This window comes from Condylura cristata, unplaced genomic scaffold, assembly GCF_000260355.1.
Source record: "Condylura cristata isolate star-nosed mole 26May11 unplaced genomic scaffold, ConCri1.0 scaffold00001, whole genome shotgun sequence".
Taxonomy (NCBI): domain Eukaryota; kingdom Metazoa; phylum Chordata; class Mammalia; order Eulipotyphla; family Talpidae; genus Condylura; species Condylura cristata.
Genome location: NW_004567102.1, coordinates 58,199,656 through 58,223,819, shown reverse-complemented (window position 1 = coordinate 58,223,819; position 24,164 = coordinate 58,199,656). Strand labels below are relative to the sequence as shown.

The window sequence follows — 24,164 nt, the reverse complement described above, 5'->3', positions numbered from 1 at the left end:
GGAGGTGACCACATGGTGTGGCAGACCTCTCCTGACCCGCCCGCTGCTCCCCTCAGCAGTGTACTTCGTCGATCTGCCTGTTCTGTCCCCCACTCTGTCTCTGTTGAAGCCTCTCACCGCCCCTGAGCCTCTGGCCTGTACCCCAGTTCTGTATGCACAAAAAAATAAATCTTTAAAAAAAAAAATATTTTCTCACCTGAGACGTGCTACTGAAAAGCTTGTGTGAAAATTTTGAGAGTTGGTACATACAGTTTTTAAAATACATTTTTATATTTTACTACATATTATATATTTGATAAATCAATTTTATACCTATCTGATTAACTCCTCTGTAATGGTCTTAAAAGGTATTTCAAGCTTTTCATGTCTCATTTTTGGGGCATTTTTTGGTTTGTTGGGCATTTAGATTGTTTCTTTAACTTGGCTATTTTAAATAATGCTACAGTGCATATAGGAGTGCATAGATCATAGATGTCTTTGAGATCATGTTTTTTTTTTTTTCTTTCTTTAGGTAGATACATAAGAGTAGAATTGCTCTGTTACATAGTAAATCTATTTTTGGTACTTTGAGAAATCGCCATGCCCCCTTACAGTTCCATCGAGATAATCAAATGCGTAGGAGTAAACTTAACTAAGGGGGTGAAAGCACTATACTACACAAACTGTTAAAGACATTGCTTAATGAAAGAGAAGATGACACACAAAAATGGAAGGCTCTTTCCTGTATATGGCTTGAAAGAATTAGCAGTGATAAAATGGCCATCTTACCCAAAGTAGTATACATAGTTCTATTCCTATCAGAATTTCAAAGTAATAGAGTAAAATTTAATTAAATTTATTATGGAGCTACAGATGATCCCAAGAAAATTGATCCCAAATTAATCCCGACAAAAAGAATAAGGATATTCACCCTCCCAGACTTCAACTTCAAAATAGTACAGATTTAGAATAAAAAGAAACCACAGATTGATAGCCCATAAATAAACCCATATCCATATGCACAATTAATTTACAATAAAGAAACCAAGAAAAAATGACAGTCTCTTCAGTGAATGTTGTTGATAAAACTAGACAGTCACATGCAAAAGAATGAAACTGAACCACTACACCACACACAAAAATTAAACCAAAGTGGATTAAAGACTCACATGTAAGGTCTGAAACTCTAAAAAAACATAGGTATAATACTTTGTGACACTGACTTCAGGGATGTATTTTGGGATTCCAATGGCAAAGGAGACAAAAGCAAAAAACAAGACTGCAAGTTTTACACACTGCAAGTTTGATGAAAGTAACTTTCATCAAAACAAAACCATACTTATGAAACAAAATATTTGTACATCATAACATCCAACAAGAGGCTAGTACCGAGGATCTCAAAAGAACTCATAGATAAGCAAAAAGAAAACAAATTATTCAATCAATAAATGGCAAAGAGCTAAATAGACACTTCTCCAAAGAAGACATTCAGATGGCCAAATAGACCCAAGCAAATATGCTCATCAACACTTCATAGGGAAATGCAGATCAAGACTACAATGAGATACCACCTCACACCTGTGAGAATGGCTCATATCTAAACAGATGTCAGTGAGGGTACTGACTCTTGGGCACTATTAATGAAAATGTAGGTTGCTCAAGCTCCTGTGGAAATCAACATAGAGCTTTCTTAGAATGTTAAAAATGGTTCCAATGATTATTGCATAGAGAAAACTGAGGTAAGTCCACCAGTGGACTGGGGAAAGAATGATTATATAGTAAGGATGCTAGAGGGTATACATGATTGGAGTAAGTTCCTTAATAAAATAGGAAAAGATTGATAAGAGGTCAAGATTGAAGAACTAACTCTCAGGAAAGAAAAGGAAATAAGCCTTTCTGTTTTAAGGCTTTTTTAATTTGAGTGACAAAATTAAGAATGGAAATGTTACTATACCTAGGAAACTTGTAGAGTTTGGTGAATGTAAAGAAGAGAATTTGTATTAGAGGACGTGGACATGATTTGAATAATTGGGGACAACTATAGTCCTTAAGGAATATAGAAGCTCGAAAGTAGATTCATGATGCATTTCAGGGCCACATGAGATTATGTTGTACTCTTTCCTTCTGAATTTCATCTCGCAGTCCTTCTCTACTGATTTTATAACAGAAAAACAATGTGGTAATAACAGCAGTAGAAATTACTTCTTGAGCTTCTTGCATATGCCATACAGCATGTTAATGCTCATTACATCTATTTTTCACTTAGTCCTAATCACAAAAAAATGAGATAATATTATGACCCCATTTACAAAGTGAAATAACTGAATCTTTGGGGGAAAAGTTGAGTTAATTTGTCCAGTTGCATGTTAATAGAAACTGTAAAGGTCATGACAGTTTAACCATACGGGTGATATTTTGGCACTAGTAATGTAAAAAAGAAAAAATATTTCATTAATCTTTTTTTCTAATCACTGTATTTAGAATTAAGAAAAATGTTTGTGAAAGGTTCTCCTATTGCCTTGTGATCTTAGTATTGGATAATACTTCCTTGAAAGAATAGGGAAGAATTACTAGTGATACCATATTAACTGGAGTTCTGAGTTCAGTAATCTGTTTCAGCATGCTGTTTACAAATAACAGGAATGGTATTGAATAATGATAATATTTAATAGTAGGAGAGATTTGGCAGAGGTTTGTGATCAAGACCCATACACTTGATCAAAATTCAGAAATAGCAGATCAGTGAATCACTGATACTAATTTATTGTGTTCATTTATAAAAGTTCATGCTGCACATATTGAAAAGGCAGTTAGCAAGCTGGGAGCATTCAAATTAGAACATGAAATGAAGTATAGAAGCATCTCATTATAAAGTGTATTCTACGGGGTGGATATAGTTAGTGACTGTTCTTGAGTAATTGATTAAAGTGTTAGACTTTAAAAATGAACAGGAATTAATAGTGATTACATCAATTTTGGGACAAAATCTAAATGTTGGTAATGCTTATTAAGGCATAAGTAAGAAGTAACCCAGGTCCAGTTAGCCTTGCTTATCTTGCAAAATTAGCTAAGTTAAACTTTCCTTGTATGACTAAACTTGTTTTGTCTATTCAGGGAATTTTTAGATCTGCTATGCTATTAATTTGTGTTTGATTTTAACACTTAACATGACAGCAAAGAAGTGAGGTGATTCACCCAAATGAAGAAAAGGAAAAGAACTGGAACATCTTTGCATAGTAAAAGACAGCATGACTAACCTATTCTAGCAGTTGCTTTATGAGAACATCAGTGTGTCACAATTAAGTGTACATTTGAGCAGATTAGGGAGCATTTAATAAAAAATGGACTGATTAGTTATGTTTTCTATAATTTATGGCATCATTTGCTAATGCAGAAGCAGACTTTGTTGATGGGGAATTTGGTCACAACAGAACACTAGAGAACTGATGGGAATCTGGAAATGAACAGTGTAGAACAAACTGCTTTCAATCAGATGGTTTTATGTTTGAAATTCTATCTCTTTCTCTGTGACATGTAGTTTATTATGAAAGATCTCTGGGCTTAATATTTAAAAAGGAAATTGTATTATTTGAATGTAACAAACAATGCTAATATTTATGGATTTATCCTATCTTGCTATTAAATTGGCACACTAGTTCACTTGCCTTTAATTCTAGGAAAGCCCCAGTACTCGTAGGATTTGTCTGTTTTACCAGTGTTGCTTCTTACCCAGGTGATTAAGTGGATAATAATAATATTGATGGAATGAATAGATGAAGAGAGATGTGATTCAGCTTTCCAATTGAAGTTGTCTTAAAAGTTGTTTTAAGGTGGATCTGAAAAAAAAAATAGATAAAAAATGAAAGTAACTAGATTGTGGACAAATGTTGGCTTTTATAAAATTTGAAAGAGTAATCCTTTATACTGCTGATTATTAGCACTATTTCCTCAATGAATATGGGGAAATGCTGTACCTTCTCTAGTGCCCTCTTAAGTTTTAAATGAATGCAATATTTGGATGACTAATAATTTAAATAGGGTTCTCAAGTTTACTTTTTAGGTAACGCTTTGTGTGCACACTTTTTTAATTGAATAGTAAGTATGAAAGAGCATTGGGTATATGATAGGAATTTTAAAAACAGTGTACTTCAGGTAGAAAGTGAAAAAAAAAAAATATGCAAAAATCTGAGAATCAGCCTGTGCAGAGTAGAACTTAGTAGGATCATGTAATATATGTGTTCTATAATAGACTTTCAGTTGATGTACTTCTTCAATCCTAAAATGATTAGCACTTTTGTGTAATCTTTAAAAAGACAATATGCTGCACATTCAGTTATGATATAATACTCTAATGACATGATACTCTAGTCTTGTTTCACCAGTCTTGCCTATTCCTAAGTGTTAAATAATTTTGGTAAATTTTGGTTTTTATATTTTTGTCTTTTTTTTTAGCAGTTGCTTTGCAAGTATGTTAGTAATGAAACATTTAAATCTTGTTAGGTATCTTTCCTGATATGAAACGTTTGGATATAGCTGTACAAGAAGTAAAAAATTAGAGTCATTCCTCTAGAGATGAATACTTGCTTTACTGGAACTGGAACTTTTGGTGAATTCATTGATGCTCAAGATTAGAATGTTGACTTGTTACTTTAATGAGTTAAAATCACTGAAAATTTCCAATCTTTCTCTTTAGCTTAAAACCAGAGATAGATATATCAGTAGCCTAAAAAAGAAATGCCAGAAAGAAGCTGAACAAAACAAAGAAAAGCAGAGAAGAATTGAGACCTTGGAAAAGTATCTGGCTGATCTGCCAACGCTGGACGATGTACAGAGTCAGAGTCTACAGGTAACAAGAAATAAAATGCTCATCTTGAAAATATTTTTTATAAACTCACTCTTTAAAAGCCTCATGATTTTTATAATTTAAAATTGTTATATGCTTCACTAATTTTAAGTTAAATCTGTGTATTTAATTACTGTTTTAGGATTAACCTGTCAGATATTTTATTCTTATTTTTAATTATGATTACCTTATAATGAACCTGTGTGTTAAATTCTCTCATTTAGTTTCCTGCTCTGAATTGTAGTTTCTAAACTGGTCTAATAACCCTGCTCTGTACATATATATGTGATTATCACATTTCTGAATTTATATTCTATTGGGTTCAGTCTTGCTCAGCAACACCTTTTTGGGCTATATTTCTGGATGCTTATTTCATTCCATTTAATCTTTACATAAATTAATTCTTGTTCTTTAATCTGTAATATCCATTCACACTTTTGACAACTTTCTGGCCATTTGCTTAGCAGTACGGTATCTGAAATCTTTCTACCAATATGATAGGTAGGCAGGTTTCTCTTGAAGCCTGATTTGTAAATTCAGAACCTATTCTTCAGTTTTTTTCTCAAAATATTTCTAATTATGGTTTTGGGGTTTTTTTTGACCTTAGCATTATTGACATTTGGGGGTAAAAAAATTGTTTGAAATTCCGTCCTGTGTATTAAAAGATGCTTAATAGCAAGCTAGTTCTGTGCTTTGTAGGCACTGATAACATTACTCCCTTCCCCTCCGAATGCCGACCCCCAGCCAAAAAAAAATGTTTACAGGGCACAGGAGAAGTACCACTTTCACTCACTTCAATTGAGAATTGTGGCTATTTTACAGGGACTCATGTAGATGCTGAATCTAAATACATCCTCTCTTTATGTTAATTTCTAAGGCAAGAAACTAAAAGAAGGTAAAGTCCGAAAGGAACTAAAGGAGGATAATAGGAGGGTGCATGAGCAGAAATACAGGGGAATATAGATTTAAAAGCATGTTCATAGTATATTAGACTCATTAGAATGGCTAATATTAAAAAAAAAAAACCTCAAGTAGTATGCACTAATTAGTGTGCAGAAATTAAGAGTTTTGTACATTTTACATTGGGAGCTACTGTGGAAAACATACTACAATTACTCAAAAAGTTAAGAACAGGTTTACCATATGTGGTCCATTAATTCCACTTGTAAGCATATACCCAAATAATTGAAAACAGATGTTAAACAGGCATTTGTACATCATGCTTGCTCATAACAGCATTATTTGCCACAACCAAAAGATGAAGGCAACTGAGGGTCTATCAGTGAGTGAATGGGTAAACAAAATATAGCATATACTTAAAATTCAGGCTTAAAGATAAAGGGAACTCTGACATATGCCACAACATGAATGAACCAAGAGGGTATTTTGCTAAGTGAATTAGTCACAAAAGGCAAGTGGCATATGACTCCAAATGTATAAAGTAGCTAGAATAATCAGAATCATAGAGATAAAAGGGTTTTTGTCAAGGTATAGCATTTTGCAAGATAAACAGAGTTCTGGTGATTATTTGCACAGCAGTGTGAATATACTTAACACTACTGAACTGTACACTTGAAGATGATAAATTTTATGTGATATTTTATCACTATGAAAAATAACTCTTAATATCCCCAAATTGAGATCATTTACCTTTCTAGAAATTTTGACCTTGTTCTTTTCTCCATTTAAAGCTTCATTCCAGACAAAGGAGATAGTTTTACTAAAGTAGACTAGATGGAATGAAGATACATGGTTTTCAACCATAAGTCTATTAGTCCGTGAGAACACAGGAACAAGTTCTAGTAATAAAACTTTCCACATTAAAAAATTTCTCCTTAGCTGCAGGTTCTAGAAGAAAAAAATAAGAATTTGCAAGAAACGTTGACAGATACGGAAAAAAAACTTGAGGAGATCAAAAAACAGTGTAAAGAGAAAGAGGCTCAGTTAATATGCCAGAAAAAGAAAGAAAAGGAATTGGTAACTACAGTTCAGAGGTAAGAATACCTTTGTTAATTCATTTGTTTATTTTTAAGCTATTCAGATTTTTCATAAAGCATTTCACTTAAAATGTTAATTTATAATTAGTATTCTCTTCCACATCCCATCCTTGCCTTTCTTCTTGATGCACTGTTAAAACCCAGAAGTTTCTTACTGAACAGTTTTGTTAACATTTTGATGTAACATACTGACATTTGGTAAAGTTGTAACATTTTGGTAACATAAACTTTTTATATGATTACTTTGTCTAAAAAATAGGTAAAAATTTTAAATAACAAGGGCCCTCCCTGATGGCATAGCCGGTTAAAGCACAGCACTAAGAAGCTTAGGCTACTTCTGCATGAGTTTGATTCCCGCCTGCCCCGGAGGTGACCATGGCGCGGCAGACCTCTCCCGACCCTCCCACCGCTCCCCTTAGCCAGTGTACTTTGTCCATCTGCCTGTTCTGCTCTCCACTCTGTCCCTGGTGAATCCTCTTACCCCTTGCATCTCTGGCCTGTACCTCAGTTCTGTATGAATAAATAAATCTTAAAAAATTTTTTTTTAAAATAACAGGTGCCAAAATACTTAAATTGTTCCGTGAAGAGGACACTGCTAGTGTGAGATAATTGATTCACTTGACTGTGGAGTAGCTTCTAAGGTCATTTTGCCAAGTACCTTCCAAGTTCATTTACAAGTTGTTGCTCATTGTCTTATTGAACTCTTCTTTGAAATTAAGAATTAGAATTACAGTGGGCATCATTTTATTAGCATATTTAGCTAATGTTTTTAAGTTAGGAAATTGAAATTGTATTCCTGGAAAACCTACCCAAGAAAATTGTATTCTGTATGTTCCATGTACTCTCTTTGTTAAACTTAAACTTTATTAAATTATGAAATAAAATTGATAAATTTTCCAGAAGAATGACAAAGCAACAAAAACTAAATTTAAGAAATATACTCTATGGTTATATCAATTATGTAAATTCAGTATATTCCCAGCTTTTAATCAATATCCATTTGATAATTCTGAGTAAATTCCTTTACTACTTTGAAAGTCTTAAATATGTCTGATCAACCTTTTTGTTGCTGAAATTAATTGCAGAAAATCCCCGATTTTTGAAACAGTTCAGTTTTGTAAGGTTTCTAATCTCAGGTCCCAAAAAATTCATATACTTTTGACTTATTTTTCCTTCCTATTTTCTACTTTTTATTTCTTTTTTATAACTTCACATTTTATATCCTATTCTGTAGTTAAAGAATAGCTTCCTGACCCCCACTCATTCAACCATAAATTTTCTCTTTATTGATAAAATGAAAGGAGGTAATTTATCTGTTCTCTTTTTTAGGACATCATGATGATGAACTCACGTAGTGTTTTACATATTTAATATGATCTTTTACCTTCTCTTTTGGATTGTCTCTTTTATTAGATTGTTGGTAAACATTAAGCCTAGTAATCTTGATTTAGAAAGCTCTGTACAGTACATTTTAATAACATTTTCTTAACTTTAACTTGATAAGGCTCTGAATGATATCTTAGAAAATTTATCTTGATTTCAAATATAGTAGGCCAAAGAAAATCTTATATAATATTGCAATAATCGCATGACTGTCATGCCACTTAAGTTTTGGGGTAGGGGTGTTACTTCAGTTCCCTTAGCTCTACAATATATTCCTTGTGTTCTAGAGTAATTTTGGATATGTATATGAATATGAATTATGTCGCTATCTGTTTACATGTGTTTTCTGCTTTATTATATATAGCGTTCTGCTTTATATTTTCTACTTTTGTTATGTATAACTTTTGGGATTTAAAAATGAGACAAAGGCTTTTTTTATTAGCAATAAAAATGTGAGAAACGTGGGTGGATTCCTAGTAATATAATCATAGGTACCTCTGCTAATCAAAAGTTTATTACTTTTCTAAGTGATTGTGCTTCATACCATAAACAAAATGAGAATGTATACATTGGAATAAAATTTATTTAGTAATTTTCCATGAGAGAGTACATTTTCTTTCTTCCAAAGGCTTTTTCCCCCATAGTATGAATGACCTAAATAGTTTTAATGTATTTTATTTCTTTTGGAACTTGCTTTTGGGATAAAGGAAAAAGCAGGGCCTAGGGTAATGAAGGACTTCACTAAGGCCTAAGGATGTCACATACTAAGGAAACCAAGAATGTTGTCTCAGATTTAACTTTTTTTTTCTTTTAAAGATTTATTTATTTGTGTATACAGAACTGGGGTACAGGCCAGAGGCTTAGGGGTGGCAAGAGGCTTCACCAGAGACAGAGTGGGGAGCAGAACAGGCAGATCAACGAAGTATACTGCTGAGGAGAGCAGCGGGCAGGTCAGGAGAGGTCTGCCACGCCATGTGGTCACCTCCGGGGCAGGCGGGCATCGAACTCATGCGGAAGTGGCTTTAGCTTCTTAGTGCTGTGCTTTAATCCGCTGCGCCACCAGGGAGGGCCAGATTTAACATTTTTTAAAATATGATCAGCCTTCTTATTTTTTTCCTTGTATTAAGAAAATATAAAGTTACTCAAGCTTATTCATAATGCTGTCTGTGGCATTATTAAAAATATATTACAGACCTTGAGGAGGAATTTCATTTTTGTTGATGTCATCTGCTAAAATCAGCACATGGAGCTAATTTTCTTCATATGTCTTTCTAAATCAGTTTGCAACAGAAAGTAGAAAGATGCCTTGAAGATGGAATCCGCCTTCCCATGTTAGATGCAAAACAGCTTCAGAATGAAAACGATAATCTGAGAGAACAGAATGTGAAAGCTAGTAAGGTCAGTGTGGATATGTCTGTATAGAGTATATTTAACTATTTTATTTATGTTTTTGCTAATTTTTACCTTAAGTTGCTTTTATTTAGAAAAATAGCAATTTAAGAAAATTCAAAAATTTTAAGTTTTAAAAAAGCCAAGTTAAGGAATCTGTACCAGCACCCGTATGTTCATTGCAGTACTATTTATAGTAGCTAAGATACAGAAACAACTTAAATGCCCCAAACAGATGCCTGGATCAAGATGTTGTATACAGACACAATGCAGCAATCAAAACAGATAAACTCATGCCATTTGCAGCAATATGGTTGAAGCTGAAAGGGATTATGGTCAGTGAAATAAGTCGGAAGGAAAAAGAAAAATAGTCAGATTATTTCACTTTTAAGAGGAATATAGGGCAATGAAACGGGTCAGAAAAATAAAAGGGCAAAATTAGCAGGTCAAAATGGGATCGAAGCATACAAGAGACTATGGTGATAGTTCATGGGTGAAGTGGCAGTGGGACTTTTATACGGACTACACCTAAGGGGAGAAGTCAAATATTGTACAAAAATGAACAACAATGTAAGATGGTAAAAATGTTTTTTAAAAGCATGATGCTTTTAAAATATACTCTGGATACATCTGTAAAAATAACCATACCCTGATTTTTTAGAAAATAAATTTACAATTCCATGTCTTTTGCTTTCTTGAAGTACTGGTACTTAACAGGAAAATAAAATTGGATTCAGAATGATTATTTTCTCTGTTTTAGATAATAGACAGCCAACAAGACGAGATTGACAGAATGGTTTTAGAAATTCAGGTGAGGAATGTTTTTGTGTTTATTTTAGTTGATCTTTGTACTGATTCACTCCTAATGATTACAACAACTAAAATATTACTGTGTGTGAGTGTGTGTATGTGAGAGAGAGAGAAAGAGGGATATACTACTAGAGCTTAACAATGTAGCTGTAAATTCTTTACTATTAATCTTTCCATTTTTTGTAACAAAAATGCTATTTGGAAAATTATTTCTTTAAAATATTGTGAAGACAGCTTTTCTCTATTTCTTCCCTCTCCTCTTTTCAGTTGGGTGACAGTGATCTGCTAATTAAAGAAAGTGAACTCTTTAGTCCGCTTATTTGATCTTTATATATAGTTCCCACCAAGAAACACTTTCACACCACCACTGTCCATCTTATTAAGCTCCTTTTTTTTCAGAGTTCTACTGTGAACTCGGTTTTATGCCTCTTTAAATATTGGTCTCATACAGAATTTCTCTGTCCCCTTCGTTATGCCCCTACTGATAGTATGTAACACCTCCATATCCATTGTCACTTTTTTCTTCTAAATGGTTTTCTCAATAAAAAAAAAAAGTAATAAACCTGTGGTGAAATTTTTAGAAATATGCATATTGAAAGGGTCTAGAATAGAGGTTTAGTTATAGTTTTTAGGCATGGGTTTCTCTCCCTTCCAATTAGCTTTCTCCTCCCCCACTGTCTTAGTGCTGTAATGCTGTATTGGTGATTTTTCTCAAGTGAAGAAGAAATCTGACACTATACCCTATTGACTGTGGGGTGAATTCCTAAATTTCAAGAGTGGTATTCCTGCAGTCTGCTTCTTCCCATCTCCCTGTCCTTAAGGCATTCAGCCCAGACTTGATGTGTATACATAAATTTTATATGTACACACACACTGGCTCCTTCATTATTTCCCAGAAAGTCTTTGTTCTTGTAAAACCCATCTCTCACATACTGAGTTCTCAGGATTCTACAGAAATATTACTTTAATACAACCTGCAGTGATTTACTTTACCTCATAGAGAGAATTGACCACTCCCTGTTTACTTTTCCTGCCCCTCCTAATAATTCCATGTATTACCCTTTGTAATAAAAGTATAAGACTTGGCTTATATGCTTGTGACTTTACCTCTTCCTTAGTTTCTTGAGGGAGGAAACTATGATAGATCATCTCATATCTAAAGCTTAGAGCATCTGATCTGTAATATAACAACTCCAAGCTTATGAAGTAAATGGATTTTTATTTTTATTGGTTTGTCAGATAATAACTGAGTACATACCTATGTGCTAGAAACTGTTATTGGCATTGTGAATAAAACAAGTCTCTGGCCAGTCTAGATGGGTGAAATGGAGAAAACAGAAATATGATATCAAATAGTGATATGTGCTGTTAAAGGTAGATAGAAGAGAATGGCGGGCAGTTCTCCATCATAAGACGTTTCCCCTGAGATGATAATATTTGATCACAGACCTGAGAGAAGCCACATCCAGGGGATGAGCATTTCAGGCAAAAAGAACAAACAGTGCCCTGAGTTTACTCCAAGAAACTTGGAGCTGTGCTCCAAGAAAGGAGGCTGCTAATCTGGAATAAAACATTGACAAGTGATGGCAGAAAGTAATCTGGCACCAGATCACACAGGGGTATATGTCTTTTTATCATAGTCAAAGTATGATGGAAAGACATGGAACAACTTCTGCTGAATAAATTTTTTATGCTTCCTAATAAAATAAAAGATTGAACTAAAAGAGAAAAAAATAAAAAATTCTGTGTATCAGAATTACAGACACTCTTTTCTTTAGCCATATTAAGTGACATGCTGGTGAGGGTGTTGAGAAAATGGACAGATCCAGTCCCTGTGGAAGGCAGTATGGAGGTTTCTCAAAGTGCTTAGAATAAATCTGCCACATGATCAGCAGGTTGTAGGTAGGTTCCTACCTCAAGAATATAAAAACACTATTTTTTGCAAGGAAAAAGCTTATTTATTTAAAAAGTACTTTTTCCTTGGTAGAATGTATTTTTTGCTCTCTATTTAAGATATTAATATTAACATCTGAACAATATTCTAATTTTCATGGGTTATAATGCAACTTTGCATAAGTAAAGCTTTTTTAAAAAAATTGCACTCTGCATGACAATATAAAATAGGAGATAAATATCACACATTAATAGTGGAAATAACTGAATCAAATTATATTTATGTAAGTAAAGAGTTCCGGAAAGATGTCACTAAGATGGCAACAGAGAAGCCTCCTTGTTCACTACTAAGAGGGATACCACACCCAGGGGAATCTTAAACAATAATTAGACTGGATAGGTCTAGTATATATTTATAGGGCACTAAACCTCAAAACAACAAAGTATATATTCTTCCAAATTGTACTTGGGATATTCTCGAGGATAGACTACAAGGTGGATCACAAAATAAGCCTTCATAAATTCATAAAGACTGAAATCCTATCACTCATCTTGTAGGATCACAGTGGTATCAAAGGTTAATTTTTAAAAAGCTTTGGTGTTTTTATTTGTATGGAGAACAATATACATCAGGCCTGTTTTAGGCACAGTATAATTGATAGTTAAGTTAATTAAAACTTGATAGAAAATATAAAGGATGGATTTAACTTTTGAAAAATCAGTTCTGTATTTCTTAAGGGAATAGCAGGAAGGGAATCAGTGCACATGAATCAAAAAAAAAAAAAAAAAAAAACCGTTGTTGGGCCTATATGTAGTATGAGTGGTCCACAAACCTGTGTTAATAGCTAATTATTTGAGATGCTTTTTAAAATACAAGTTCTGCAAGTTTACTTTCAAATTAGTGTTTTACTGCAGCACAATTTACAATAATTATGATATGTAAACAGCCTAAATGCACCAAAAAACATGAGTGGATCAGAAGATGCAGTGTATATACACAATGGATACTACTAAGTGATTAAAAAGATAATATGGATGGAGCTGGAAGGGATTATGCTAAGCAAAATAAGTCAGAAGGAAAAAAGATAAATCAGATGATTTCACCTATATGTGGAATGTAGAGAAACTGAACAAAGGGTCGGGAAAAAGCCTAAACTTGCAAGCTGATCATAGACCTGGGGAATACAACAGGAGAGGGGTGGAGAAGGGGTGACATGACTTAGCAGTATAGGTTATCACCTCTTCAGATATATTACCATACCATGCCTGCCACCAAAGCATCAATAATCCTCCACTGTAATTTGTTGGCTCCTCTCTCCTGTTTTATCATATCCATTTTCTCTCTCTGGTAGATGATGGGAAATTCTGCATGGGGAGGATGAATTTTAAGTAAATTTTAAAATGGTTTAATTCTGCAACACAGAGTGTGTTCTTGGACACATTTATACTTTTTGGCATTTCTTACTACCAAAATAGTACTGCAAGAAAGTGATCCAGGCAAGCTTTTTTTCCCCATTTATATTGTGCTGCAGGTTTATAACAGTTTTATTGAAATACAACTCACATACTCTACAATTAGCTCATTAAAGTGCAAAGCTCAGTATTTTTTAGTATACTCATGGGTATGTGACACCAATTTTATCACTTTTAGAACATTTTTATCATTTCATAAAATATAGGGTGGTTTCACTTATAGGAAGAATATAGGGAAACCAAACAAGGGGACAGTGGTGAAAAAAACAAGCTAGCAGCTAAGTTATAGAACTGAGACACTGCAGCAGAGGGAGAGGGGTCAAAAAGAGGAGGGAAGAGCACAAGAGACTATGTTGATAGGTCGTGTGTGCTTTTGTGGTAGGAATTTTATGGGGATTACACCTGAGGGGAGAAGTCAAACTATTGTACAAAAATGAGCAACAATCTAAAAAAACAAATACTAAAATAAATTTTTTAAAAAGACAAAAGCTAGTTAGCATTTAACTATCACTTACTTAAATCCCATCCCCTACCCAGTCTTAGACAATCACTAATATATTTCCATATTGATGGATTTGTGTATTCTAGAGATGTCTTATAATAAATGTAATAAAAGAATTGGTGTTAATTCTTCTCTAAATGTCATATCATTCTTATTAAAGCCATTTGCTAATACACTCCAACTACATAAATAGTTAAATTAAGAACTGTTGCCTTAAACAGCAACTTTATAGTTAATGTTTTACCCAGATAAAAAAATTTCTTGTTAAGATGGTGTATTTTTTTTCATTGGTACTTATCCATTTTAGAAGTAATATGGGTTGATTTATAGATGAAGTCTTCATCTTCAAAGGGGCTGGGGGCAAGATATAAGATCTAAAGTATTCAGTGTTCTTGGTACCTACTGATTGCATTTTGTTTTAAGTGATGGCATGCTTTGTTTTCCTATTCTCTTTATTCTAGTCTATGCAAGGGAAACTTTCTAAAGAAAAATCAACCACTCAAAAGATGATGGAAGATCTGGAAAAGAAAGAAAGAAATCTACAAAGGTTAACAAAAACATTGCTGGATGTGAGTGGAAGAAATTCAGATTACTTTCATAGCATCATCACTCAAGTGTCTAAGCAAATACTTACTTTGCACATATTAATAATCCATTTTTTAATTGAAGACACTTTGGATGTGCCAGTGAATGGAATCCATATGTTCTCATAAAATTATAATAAAAAAAAACTTCCATTTTTCTTATGTCTTGGCATACAGCTTTTCACAGATAACTACAGCAAAGTTGAATGTATAATTAGGTCCCAAAGTCAGTGAATAAAGCACAACTTGAACATATTAAAAAAATATACCCTTGAAAGTTCCTAAGGAAGGTGCAGTGTTAACTTTTCATCATGGAACAAATCACACTTTCTTTTTTTAATTATAAGATGAAATACTTGGTTTACATTTAAGGACATGTTGTTAAAAAAAAATTATTAATTTTCATTGTAACATTTTTTGTCTTTAAATTCTGATGAATGTATATCTAAAAGTTAGGGACATTTTCCTAGATAATCACACCACTATGGGCACACGAAGAAAAATAATAATTTTTGACATGTGCTAATATATTAAAAGTTCCCCACTTCTTTGCCAGATGTTTTTTATGGTGACTGTTGAAACCAGCTTTCAATCAAGAATTCTAAGTTGCATTTCATTTATAAATTTAAAGTCATATTTTTCCATGTTACTGACTTGAAGAAACAGCTATTTTGTATACACTTGTAGAGTGTCAGGACTTCTAGACTTATGTGATTACTTCCTAATGGGGTACCTTACCTTGTTCTTTATACCTTCTATTCCTTCTATTCCTAACCTAGAAGTCAAAACTAGATTCAGTTGAAACATTTTTGATAATGAATACCTTGTTAAAGTGTTGTTCACATCTTCAAATCATGTGTTTGGTTATCTCACTGGTTAGGTGACAAATACTGATTTCTTCTATTTAAGTTAGTAACAGACTGGTTCTTTCCATTGTAAAATTATAGCCTCTGCAGACAGCAAGTAGCTTCTGGGGTGATAACCTGGGAGACTGTGTGAGTAAGCATAGTTTAAATATCCCCTAATGATTTTCTGAGTGTTCAGATGATTAAAAGACTGGTATTCCTTTTTCTAATTGTATCATTCTTTCTGCATTTATTAGGTGACATTCATCTATAAAAAATTTCTTTTCCTCATCAACCCAGGAAAATTGGTTATTTTGAAATACAGTTCCACTTGGAAAGCTAATTAAGCTTACCTTTAATTAGCAACTTTTAGGATAAGTAGATGGTGACAATTTGGAGGATGATGTGTGAAAGCTTTTTCAGATTGTAATAATTATAAGTTTGTATTGATGGACTTCCAGTTAAAAATTAACAATTCAGAATTGTTTGGGTTTTTTTTTTCCCTTTGATTTTGTACTTGTGTCTCTTTTTGATTTACACTCAAACTTTGGGTTCTTATCAGCATTAACATAATAACAGTATTTTTTCCCTCAAGATACAAAAAATAGTTCCCATGTATGTCACTATTGCTACTAGCAATAAAACTATAGCATGAGGTTTGAAGTTGCTTTGCAGTTTTTATGTTCTTAGAATAAATCTTACTATAGAAAGACATAGACAGCCTTTATGCTCATTATGTAACAGCATGAGAGACCCTAAGAACTAGGACTTGGATTTACATTTCCTCTATTAGGTTTACCCTAGTGGATGTGGCTTGGCACAGAGGAAGCATCTCTACTATTTAATTACTTTTTTGTTTTTCTTATGCAGTTAAATTTGGATTATGACTCCACTGTTTCGTTTGTAGACTGGAGGAAATGTTAACCTTTATGATTTTGAGTAACTTAACTATTCAAGCATTGTTGTTTTCTTTGTCTTTTGCAGAACCAAAGACAGGCTGAAGAAACATGCTCTTTGTCGGATCATGGCCAGGAAACAGACCAACCCAGCCAGCAGGCATTTCTTTCTAAGCGGCCTCTATTTGATTTGAGTGTGATTGATCAGCTGTTCAAGGAAATGTCCTATTGTTTGTTTGACTTGAAAGCATTATGCAGTATTCTTAATCAGCGTGCTCAGGGCAAGGAGCCTAATCTTTCATTACTACTGGGAATCAGATGTAAGTGGCTCATGACTTGGCTTACCTTATTGCTTAACAGTCAGAAACCTGTCCTCATGCATTGGGAACTTAGGACTTATTTTTTCTCTCTCTCTTTTTAACCTCCATTTCTGATTAGATTTATAAATCTCTGAATCAACCTAGAACTTTCCTCATTGTACTTATAGAAGTCATCAGGTCATAGTGTGGGCTGTCACTACTTAGCAAGATGCCTACAAATCTTCCAGTGTGCGTGGGTTAGATGTTTCCTGTGCAGAATCTGTTAATGTATGTTAATGTGCAGAGTGACTACAGTGGTAGTCATTCAGATGTGATTTCCCAATTATGTTTCCAAAAGTAATGATTCTCTTTACCTGCATGTGGAAGTTGTATAAATTAATGACCCAGCTACCTGACCTTCTGGTAAACTATTCCAAAGAAAATGTTCGCTTGCCTTCCTATACAGTGTATATCCTTTGTTAATTGCTCAATATAAGTGCCAGTGCTGTCATGTGAGCCAGTTTTCATGGATTACAGACCTTTGTCTTAGCTGCTTGCTTTGTCCCCTCAATGTGACACCCACCCCTCATCTGTCGCAGTTTTCCTTCCTGCACACGTAATTGTTAGAACAGTCACAGGAGTATCCTATTTTCCCTTCCTGCCTGTGCTACTTTTATAAACACTTATCTCTGTGTGTAGTTCTACATTATTTAGAAAAGAAATAGACTTCAGTAAGGATATATGAATGGAGTGAGATCATAAGGCTTATGAACCAAATGGTCTATTAACTACCTAATAATTGGTTAATAAGGGGTTGGAATGAGAACTATTAAGTATTAAAAGATTACATAGTTTTGAATCATAATAGTTCTTTTGGCAAACCAAATTAATATCGTTACTCAGAAAAGTATATCGATTGTTAATAAAACTTGCAGCTATGCTCAGCAATGTTAGTGGAATTTCTCCCTCCACATCATTGATGTATGTGCACACAATTTAATGTGGAACTATAGTCACCCTTTCAGCGCCTATATTGTCCAGGTAGACTAAGGTACTGATAATACCAGATACACTGGATACAACCCTTGACCACATATGAACCGAGTTATTAGAGCATTTTGATAAGGTCTATAATTGAGATAAAAACAGAAGACATTAGAATATTTGGGGTGGAGGTAACAACTGAATTGACTTGGGAAAGACTATTCAGTCACCATGGAGTAGTTGTTATTTGACTTAAAATTTTTTTTTTTAAGAATCTTTTTTAAAAATATTTATTTATGCTTACAAGAGCTGGGGTACAAGCCAGATGCAGGGCTTGAGGCAGAGTGGGGAACAGAATAGGCAGACTGATGGGAGTACATTGCTCAGGGGAACAGTGGGTGGGCCAGGAGAAGTCTGCCAAGCCATGTGGGTCACCTCCCTGACTGGGAATTAAACGCATGCTGAGGTGATTGTGGCCAGCTTCACAGTACTGTTTAAAATGGGGTGCGTCACCCAGGAGGACACTGACTTAAATCTTAAAAGGAAAGAAATTTGCCCAGTGGACATAGGGTGGTTTAGTTAGCAGTAATTATATGGAGCAAGAAGCAACTCACAAACAAATGACTCATTTTCTCCACTATTTTGGAGCTTCAATTATTTTGCAGCCTACATTTATACTATCCTATATAACATTTGTTAAAATTTCCAGTAACAGGATAAGAGAGCCATTCTAATTTACAAAAGGAAGGTTTAAGAGCCTTGCCAACTTTCCCTCCCAGAGTTTACTTCCTACTGTTACAGAGTAGCCCAGAGTGAACTTGGGCTGCCTGTCTGTGGGTCCTCACCCCGCGCTTAAAATGTAATTTTCTGCAGACACATACAAAAGGATAATGGATTTATTTACAAAAAGGTGAAAGAAGAAGGAACAACCTAGGGAAAGAGAGACAGATACAAAGTAACTGGAATATCTTACCAGCTCACCTATCTTGGAACTCTAGTCACAAACTAACTCTAGCCCCCAGTCACCCGGTCCAGAGAGAGAAAACCATTACCTCTCCAGAGCCACAGTTGGAAAACTACTCTCTTATTTATCCCCCAAAGTCCCAGAATGTCCTCTTAGCTCCGCCTTGGGTCCTCACTGTTCTCTCCTTGGTACTGCTGGGAGTTGTAGTTTGCCAATCACTGGATTAGGGGGTAGAATCCAGAAAGGGGTAGGGGATGGAGTCCACAAAACTGCAGCATTTCTTTAGGACATCCTTCCCCTTAACACTACCTTTAAAGTTCAACACCAGAATCCTTACCTTGTAGTTTGATATTTGTGAAGATCTGACCAGCCATCAAATTTGTCAGTGGATTCTTTTGAATCCTTATCTCATTATGCCAGTGATTATCTGTTAACAGGGTTCGCCTTATTCTTTAAACTGCTACCCTGGGTTCCATGACGTCATCCTCTGGGTTCTGCTTCTCTCTTTGTGACTGACTGCTCAGTCTGAGCCTCCTGTGGAATTCTCTGCTTCTTAAAATATTGGTGTATCCCTCGGGAGGCTTTTTTCATTGTTGTTTTCTCTTTTTATTTACATTCTCTGAGTAATCTTAACCATGTCCTGTTCTGTTATTGTGGTACCTTTAATCTGTACATTCGTATCCGACCTCCCTACAATCTCTCTTTAGTTTCTGATTATCTTTCCTGTAGATCAGAAGCAGCTGTTTCATAGGCATCACAGACATAGGTCCTAAATAGAACAGTCTTCTTCCTCCCTAAACCTGTACTTCATCTTAGTGAGTAGCACCATTATCTACCTATCGCCCCAACCAACACTGTGTTCTCCACCCTAACTTTTCTCCCACCAGTATCCTGTGCCCAATCTCTGATCCTTACCAAGTTGCTGGTGATTTTGCACTTCATCAATCCTGTTAGTCTCCCACTGCTTAAGGAAAAGGAAACAACCCAGGGAAAGAGAGAGGGATACAAAATAGCTGGAATACTTTACCTGCCCGGCTAACTTGGAGCGCTAGTCCCAAACTAACACTACTAACCCCAGTCACACAGTGTGAGAGCAGTTGCTCCAGAGAGAGAGAACCGTTACCTCTCCAGAGTTGTTACAGGGTAGCCCAGAGTGGACTTGGGCTACCTGTCTGTGGGCCTGGGTTGTTTCCTTTTCCTTTCCCCTTTTTAGAAATAAACCCATTACCCTTTCTGTGTGTGCCTGCAGAAAATTACATTTTGAGCATGCGGGTGAGGCCCCACAGACTGGCAGCCCAAGTCCACTGTGGGCAACGCTGTAACAGAATGACAGTTGGAAAACCGCTTATATTTACCCACCAAAGCCTCAGAATGCCTGCTTCCCCGCCCTTAGGTTCTCTCCTTGGTACTGCTGGGAGTTGTAGTTTTCCAATCACTGGAGTAGTGGGTGGAATCCAGAAAGCTGGAGTAGGGGATGGATCCACAAGACTGCAGATTTTGCAGAGTTCTTTTAGGACATCCTTCCCCTTAACAGAATGACCTAGCTAAACACTGATTCTTATATCTTAGTATGTATGGTTCCCTAATTTAGAGATAGCTAGCTTCATTTTCCTGTCCTGCCTTCTGTTGTACTGTTTTAAAGCTGTTTGCTCATTTCCTTGAAATATCTCATTTGTTAGGCCGGTTTTCTGTTTCTATACCTTTATTCATTCTGTTTCCTTGGTTTATCCATTGAACCTGGGCCTGGCTGTTCTCTGCCTTGTGCCTTTGTACCCTGAATGCAGTGCAGGTCACTTGTAATACCTGACTGCTTGTTTATAAAACAGCATGTAAATCATTAAGAACAAGCAGCTATATTGCTGGCTCATCCTCCAGCATAGTGCCTCACTTGTGGTGGGTGTTCAATTAGTGTTTGTTAATATCACAAACTGACTTTTATGTCTCCAGTAAGCTATCCAGGCCAGTGCTGATACAAGGTTCATTTTGTAATCACTAGTTTCCCCTGTGTTTATGGTGAGATAATGCTAACTAAGAGAAGAATTAGGGTAATTTATAAAAAATAGCTGACTCTGGACCTCCTCCTCAGTTATTTATATTCACGTGTTGGGCAACTATCAGCCTGATTTAATTGTTTGGTATTCTAGGGGCCCAACTTGGGGTAGCTTTTGAAACATGACTTATATTTTGATGTTAGCAAACCCACTTGGCAGTCTATGAAATTAATTTAAGGTAACATATGTCACTACACACCTGAAGTTTTTCAGATTTTTGTCAAGCAAGAGGAGCTAAGAGCTCTAGTTGAGCTTGAAAAGAGATATTAGAGCATACAGTTTTCTGCTTTCTGGATACTGTCATCCATTAACCATGTTGAATTTGTGTGTATCACTGTATGAGTTTAATGCATTTTAATTAGCAGGATTTTAAAAGGAACCCAGTAGACAAGATCTTTTTAATGTTAAATGATGCCTAATTCAAACCTGAGACTGACTTGTATTCAGTGTAAAGCTATTATGTTTCCAATGGCAGTTGGAAATCCTACAGAGGCTTTGTTAAAAAAAAAAAAAACATGAGCCATTCTCTCCATGTTTTATTTCCACAGCAATGAATTGTTCAGCTGAAGAGACTGAAAATGACCATAGCCCAGAAACACTCACTAAAAAACTGTCAGATGTATGCCAGTTGCGAAGGGACATTGATGAATTAAGAACTACAATATCGGACCGCTACGCTCAGGACATGGGGGACAACTGCATTACCCAGTGACCAAGTGTTGGTTCTACAGCAATAATGACCTGTTGTTAAATGCTGCTGTGTTCACAGTTCTCATGTTTCCTTTTAGTAGCCATAATTGCAAGTGGCAAGTAGCATACAACTTGCACTTTTTTTTTCCACCCCTATGGATTTATTTTGGGGGGATGGAGATAAGGATAGGGTAAAGGGTATGGGAATGTGAGGATGTTTCTAAGGGACTTACCTAATCAGGCCAAAAATTGAATTGCCGTGTGAAAGATCTGATGAAACCTGTAAGAAAAAAGATTTATATTCTCAAACTACTACTGAGTATAGGACCAAACTGTGAAGAGTGCCCTTCAGATAAAGGGGTAGGATTTTTTCTTTTAATCCTGTAGCTGTGTGTGTGTGTGTTTGTGTGTTCACAAATTATAAGCATTTCTAGGGTCAGAGCTTTGATGAAGACACACAATATTTATTCTTGTATTTCTTTTCTTTCATGTAGAAGCTTGTGTTGTACTTTGGGGTTTTCAAGGGCTGGCTGAACAAGAGTTCCAGCAGCAGCAGGCAAGTGTTCTAATAGTGGGAAAACCATTTGTAGTTTGAATAATCACTGTGTTGAGATGATGAGGTTGTGGGGTTGGTTTGATTTTAGGACTGTAGATAGGTCGGCTGTTTTTCCAGAGTGATTGTGGTTGACTTAGAGGTATGAAGTTTTGATGTGATGATCTTTTATGAGCATTGTAATTTATATACTATAAAGCATTTTAACACAATTTGAACTAATTTTGATATGTCCCTTATTATTTGCATTTTTTAATTTATAATAGGCAAAGCCATATATAATCACTAAACTTCTAAGGGTTGAGATTATTATTGTAAAAAAAAGATTAACAAAATGACTCTGGAACAATAGCTTATTTATCCAAATCTCAAATGTTTACATTTTAATAATTTTTTATCTGTTTTAAATTCGAAATTACTTTAAGAAAAAGCCAACCACTATATTCTTTATATCTGAATTATCACTAGCGTAAAACAAAATATAAACCTGGGTAATATTTCCATTCTTTTATTAGGTAAAGTACATTCAAAAAAGGATTTTTCATAGAATATAAACTTAGCAAACAATTCTTCTGGAGTGCAGGACAGCACTGTGATTTTTTTTTTTTTTTAAATAGAGATAATCATTTAAACTTTTAGATGAGTATTTCCCTGTTTTAGTTAGCATTTTGGAAGGACTATATGATTATTTCCATTGTCCATTATAAGCTGGTTCGATCACTTGACCAACCAGATCTCACTAAGTCCAGGCTAAATAAAAAGGCTGAAGGAGTAAGGGGTGTAAATCAAACAGGATAAGACTACTTTGATCAAGAACAGATAGTATGTCTGGTTTCTTGCCAGGCTTATATACTGGATAAAGGATGCTCCCAGAAAATATTTTTCCTGATTATCTTCAGCAGTGAAAACACATGAGATAAGATTTAAAAGGAAAATGTCCAGGGAGAAATATTTGAGTTCAAAATTTGGCTCATATCCAGATCTCAGTAAGTTATCTTATGTCTCAGTAGTTTGTTACAATACACTGTTAGGGGCATCAGACTTCTCAGTACCTGAGTTCTCCCAGCTTTTCTTACCTCTTAGGATCTGAGCACTGTGAAATCAGTGCATTGTAGTCATTCTGCATCCCAAGTCCCCTAAGCTAATGAGGAAGGCCTGAGCCACTGGTAAGAACTCAGCTTCCTAATGTGTTCATTTGCTTTTCAATACTGATGGTTTGAAGACAATCAGGGAATAATAAATTTGTACCAAAAATCTGATGCAGGAAACCTGCTTTGTAAAATTTAATATCCATAAAGTAGTCCTTTCTAGTAAAATAGATACTAGAATTTAAAACAGATAAAACCACAAGTGCAACACAGATTTTACGTTCTTTTTTATTAGACTCTTCTCCCTCTATCCTCAATCTCCACAATTTTGCAAGTAGAGGCACAGTAAAACAATGAAAAAAGAATCACTAATTTGGGCCACTAAAATCTTAAATTTGATTGTTTTAAAGAAACATTAGGTCATTTATTTTAACATACTGTAATATACTTGTTTTCTGTTGTCGTGGTTTGAAATCATTTTCTGTTTTTTAAAATAAGTTAGTTTTACAAAAGTTAATAGAATTTGACTTAACTCATAGATCTTGTAAAAAAAATTATTTTACTTAGCAGGAAAAAAGTTGCTGATGTATTTTAGTTTCCAAAATGTGTGCTCCCTCCAAAAAGAACATGTAAGATGTGGTTTTCAAGGTATATTTTTGAATTACAAAATGTAATCTCTTGGAGTCTGGAGTTTATGACGGGACCTAGAAAATAAGCAGACAGCCATAGCAGAAGTTGTAGTGAAGGAGGTGAAAGTAGTAGTGTTCTGATTTGTCAGTACTTAATTTTAATTTGGGGGGAATCCCCCTCTTTCAAGACATCAACCTCTTGTGTCTTAACAGTAATAATCTTGGTATCTTGTTGAAAGCCAAGACTTTATCATTAGAACAAATAGAAACACTATTTGAACTATGATGTGTTCAGAACTTATAACAGTGATA

The 24,164-nt window shown here is 34.8% G+C and overlaps 1 protein-coding gene across 2 annotated transcripts in view; it reads left to right on the top strand.

Annotated features, from left to right (window-relative positions):
* Positions 1-23,935, top strand: part of CEP85L (centrosomal protein 85kDa-like) — a 92,064-nt gene extending 68,129 nt beyond the window's left edge. The window contains exons 7-14 of one of the 2 annotated variants that reach the window (XM_012723158.1): positions 4,673-4,825; positions 6,662-6,816; positions 9,483-9,600; positions 10,352-10,402; positions 14,731-14,838; positions 16,683-16,914; positions 21,441-21,610; positions 22,077-23,935. In XM_012723158.1, the coding sequence (XP_012578612.1) occupies positions 4,673-4,825; positions 6,662-6,816; positions 9,483-9,600; positions 10,352-10,402; positions 14,731-14,838; positions 16,683-16,914; positions 21,441-21,604 (981 nt within the window). In that variant the 3' untranslated portion in view covers positions 21,605-21,610; positions 22,077-23,935. Of the gene's footprint in view, positions 1-4,672; positions 4,826-6,661; positions 6,817-9,482; positions 9,601-10,351; positions 10,403-14,730; positions 14,839-16,682; positions 16,915-21,440 lie in introns of both variants that reach the window. The other variant, XM_004673812.2, reaches the window with a different exon arrangement.
* The last annotated feature ends 229 nt before the right edge of the window (positions 23,936-24,164 follow it).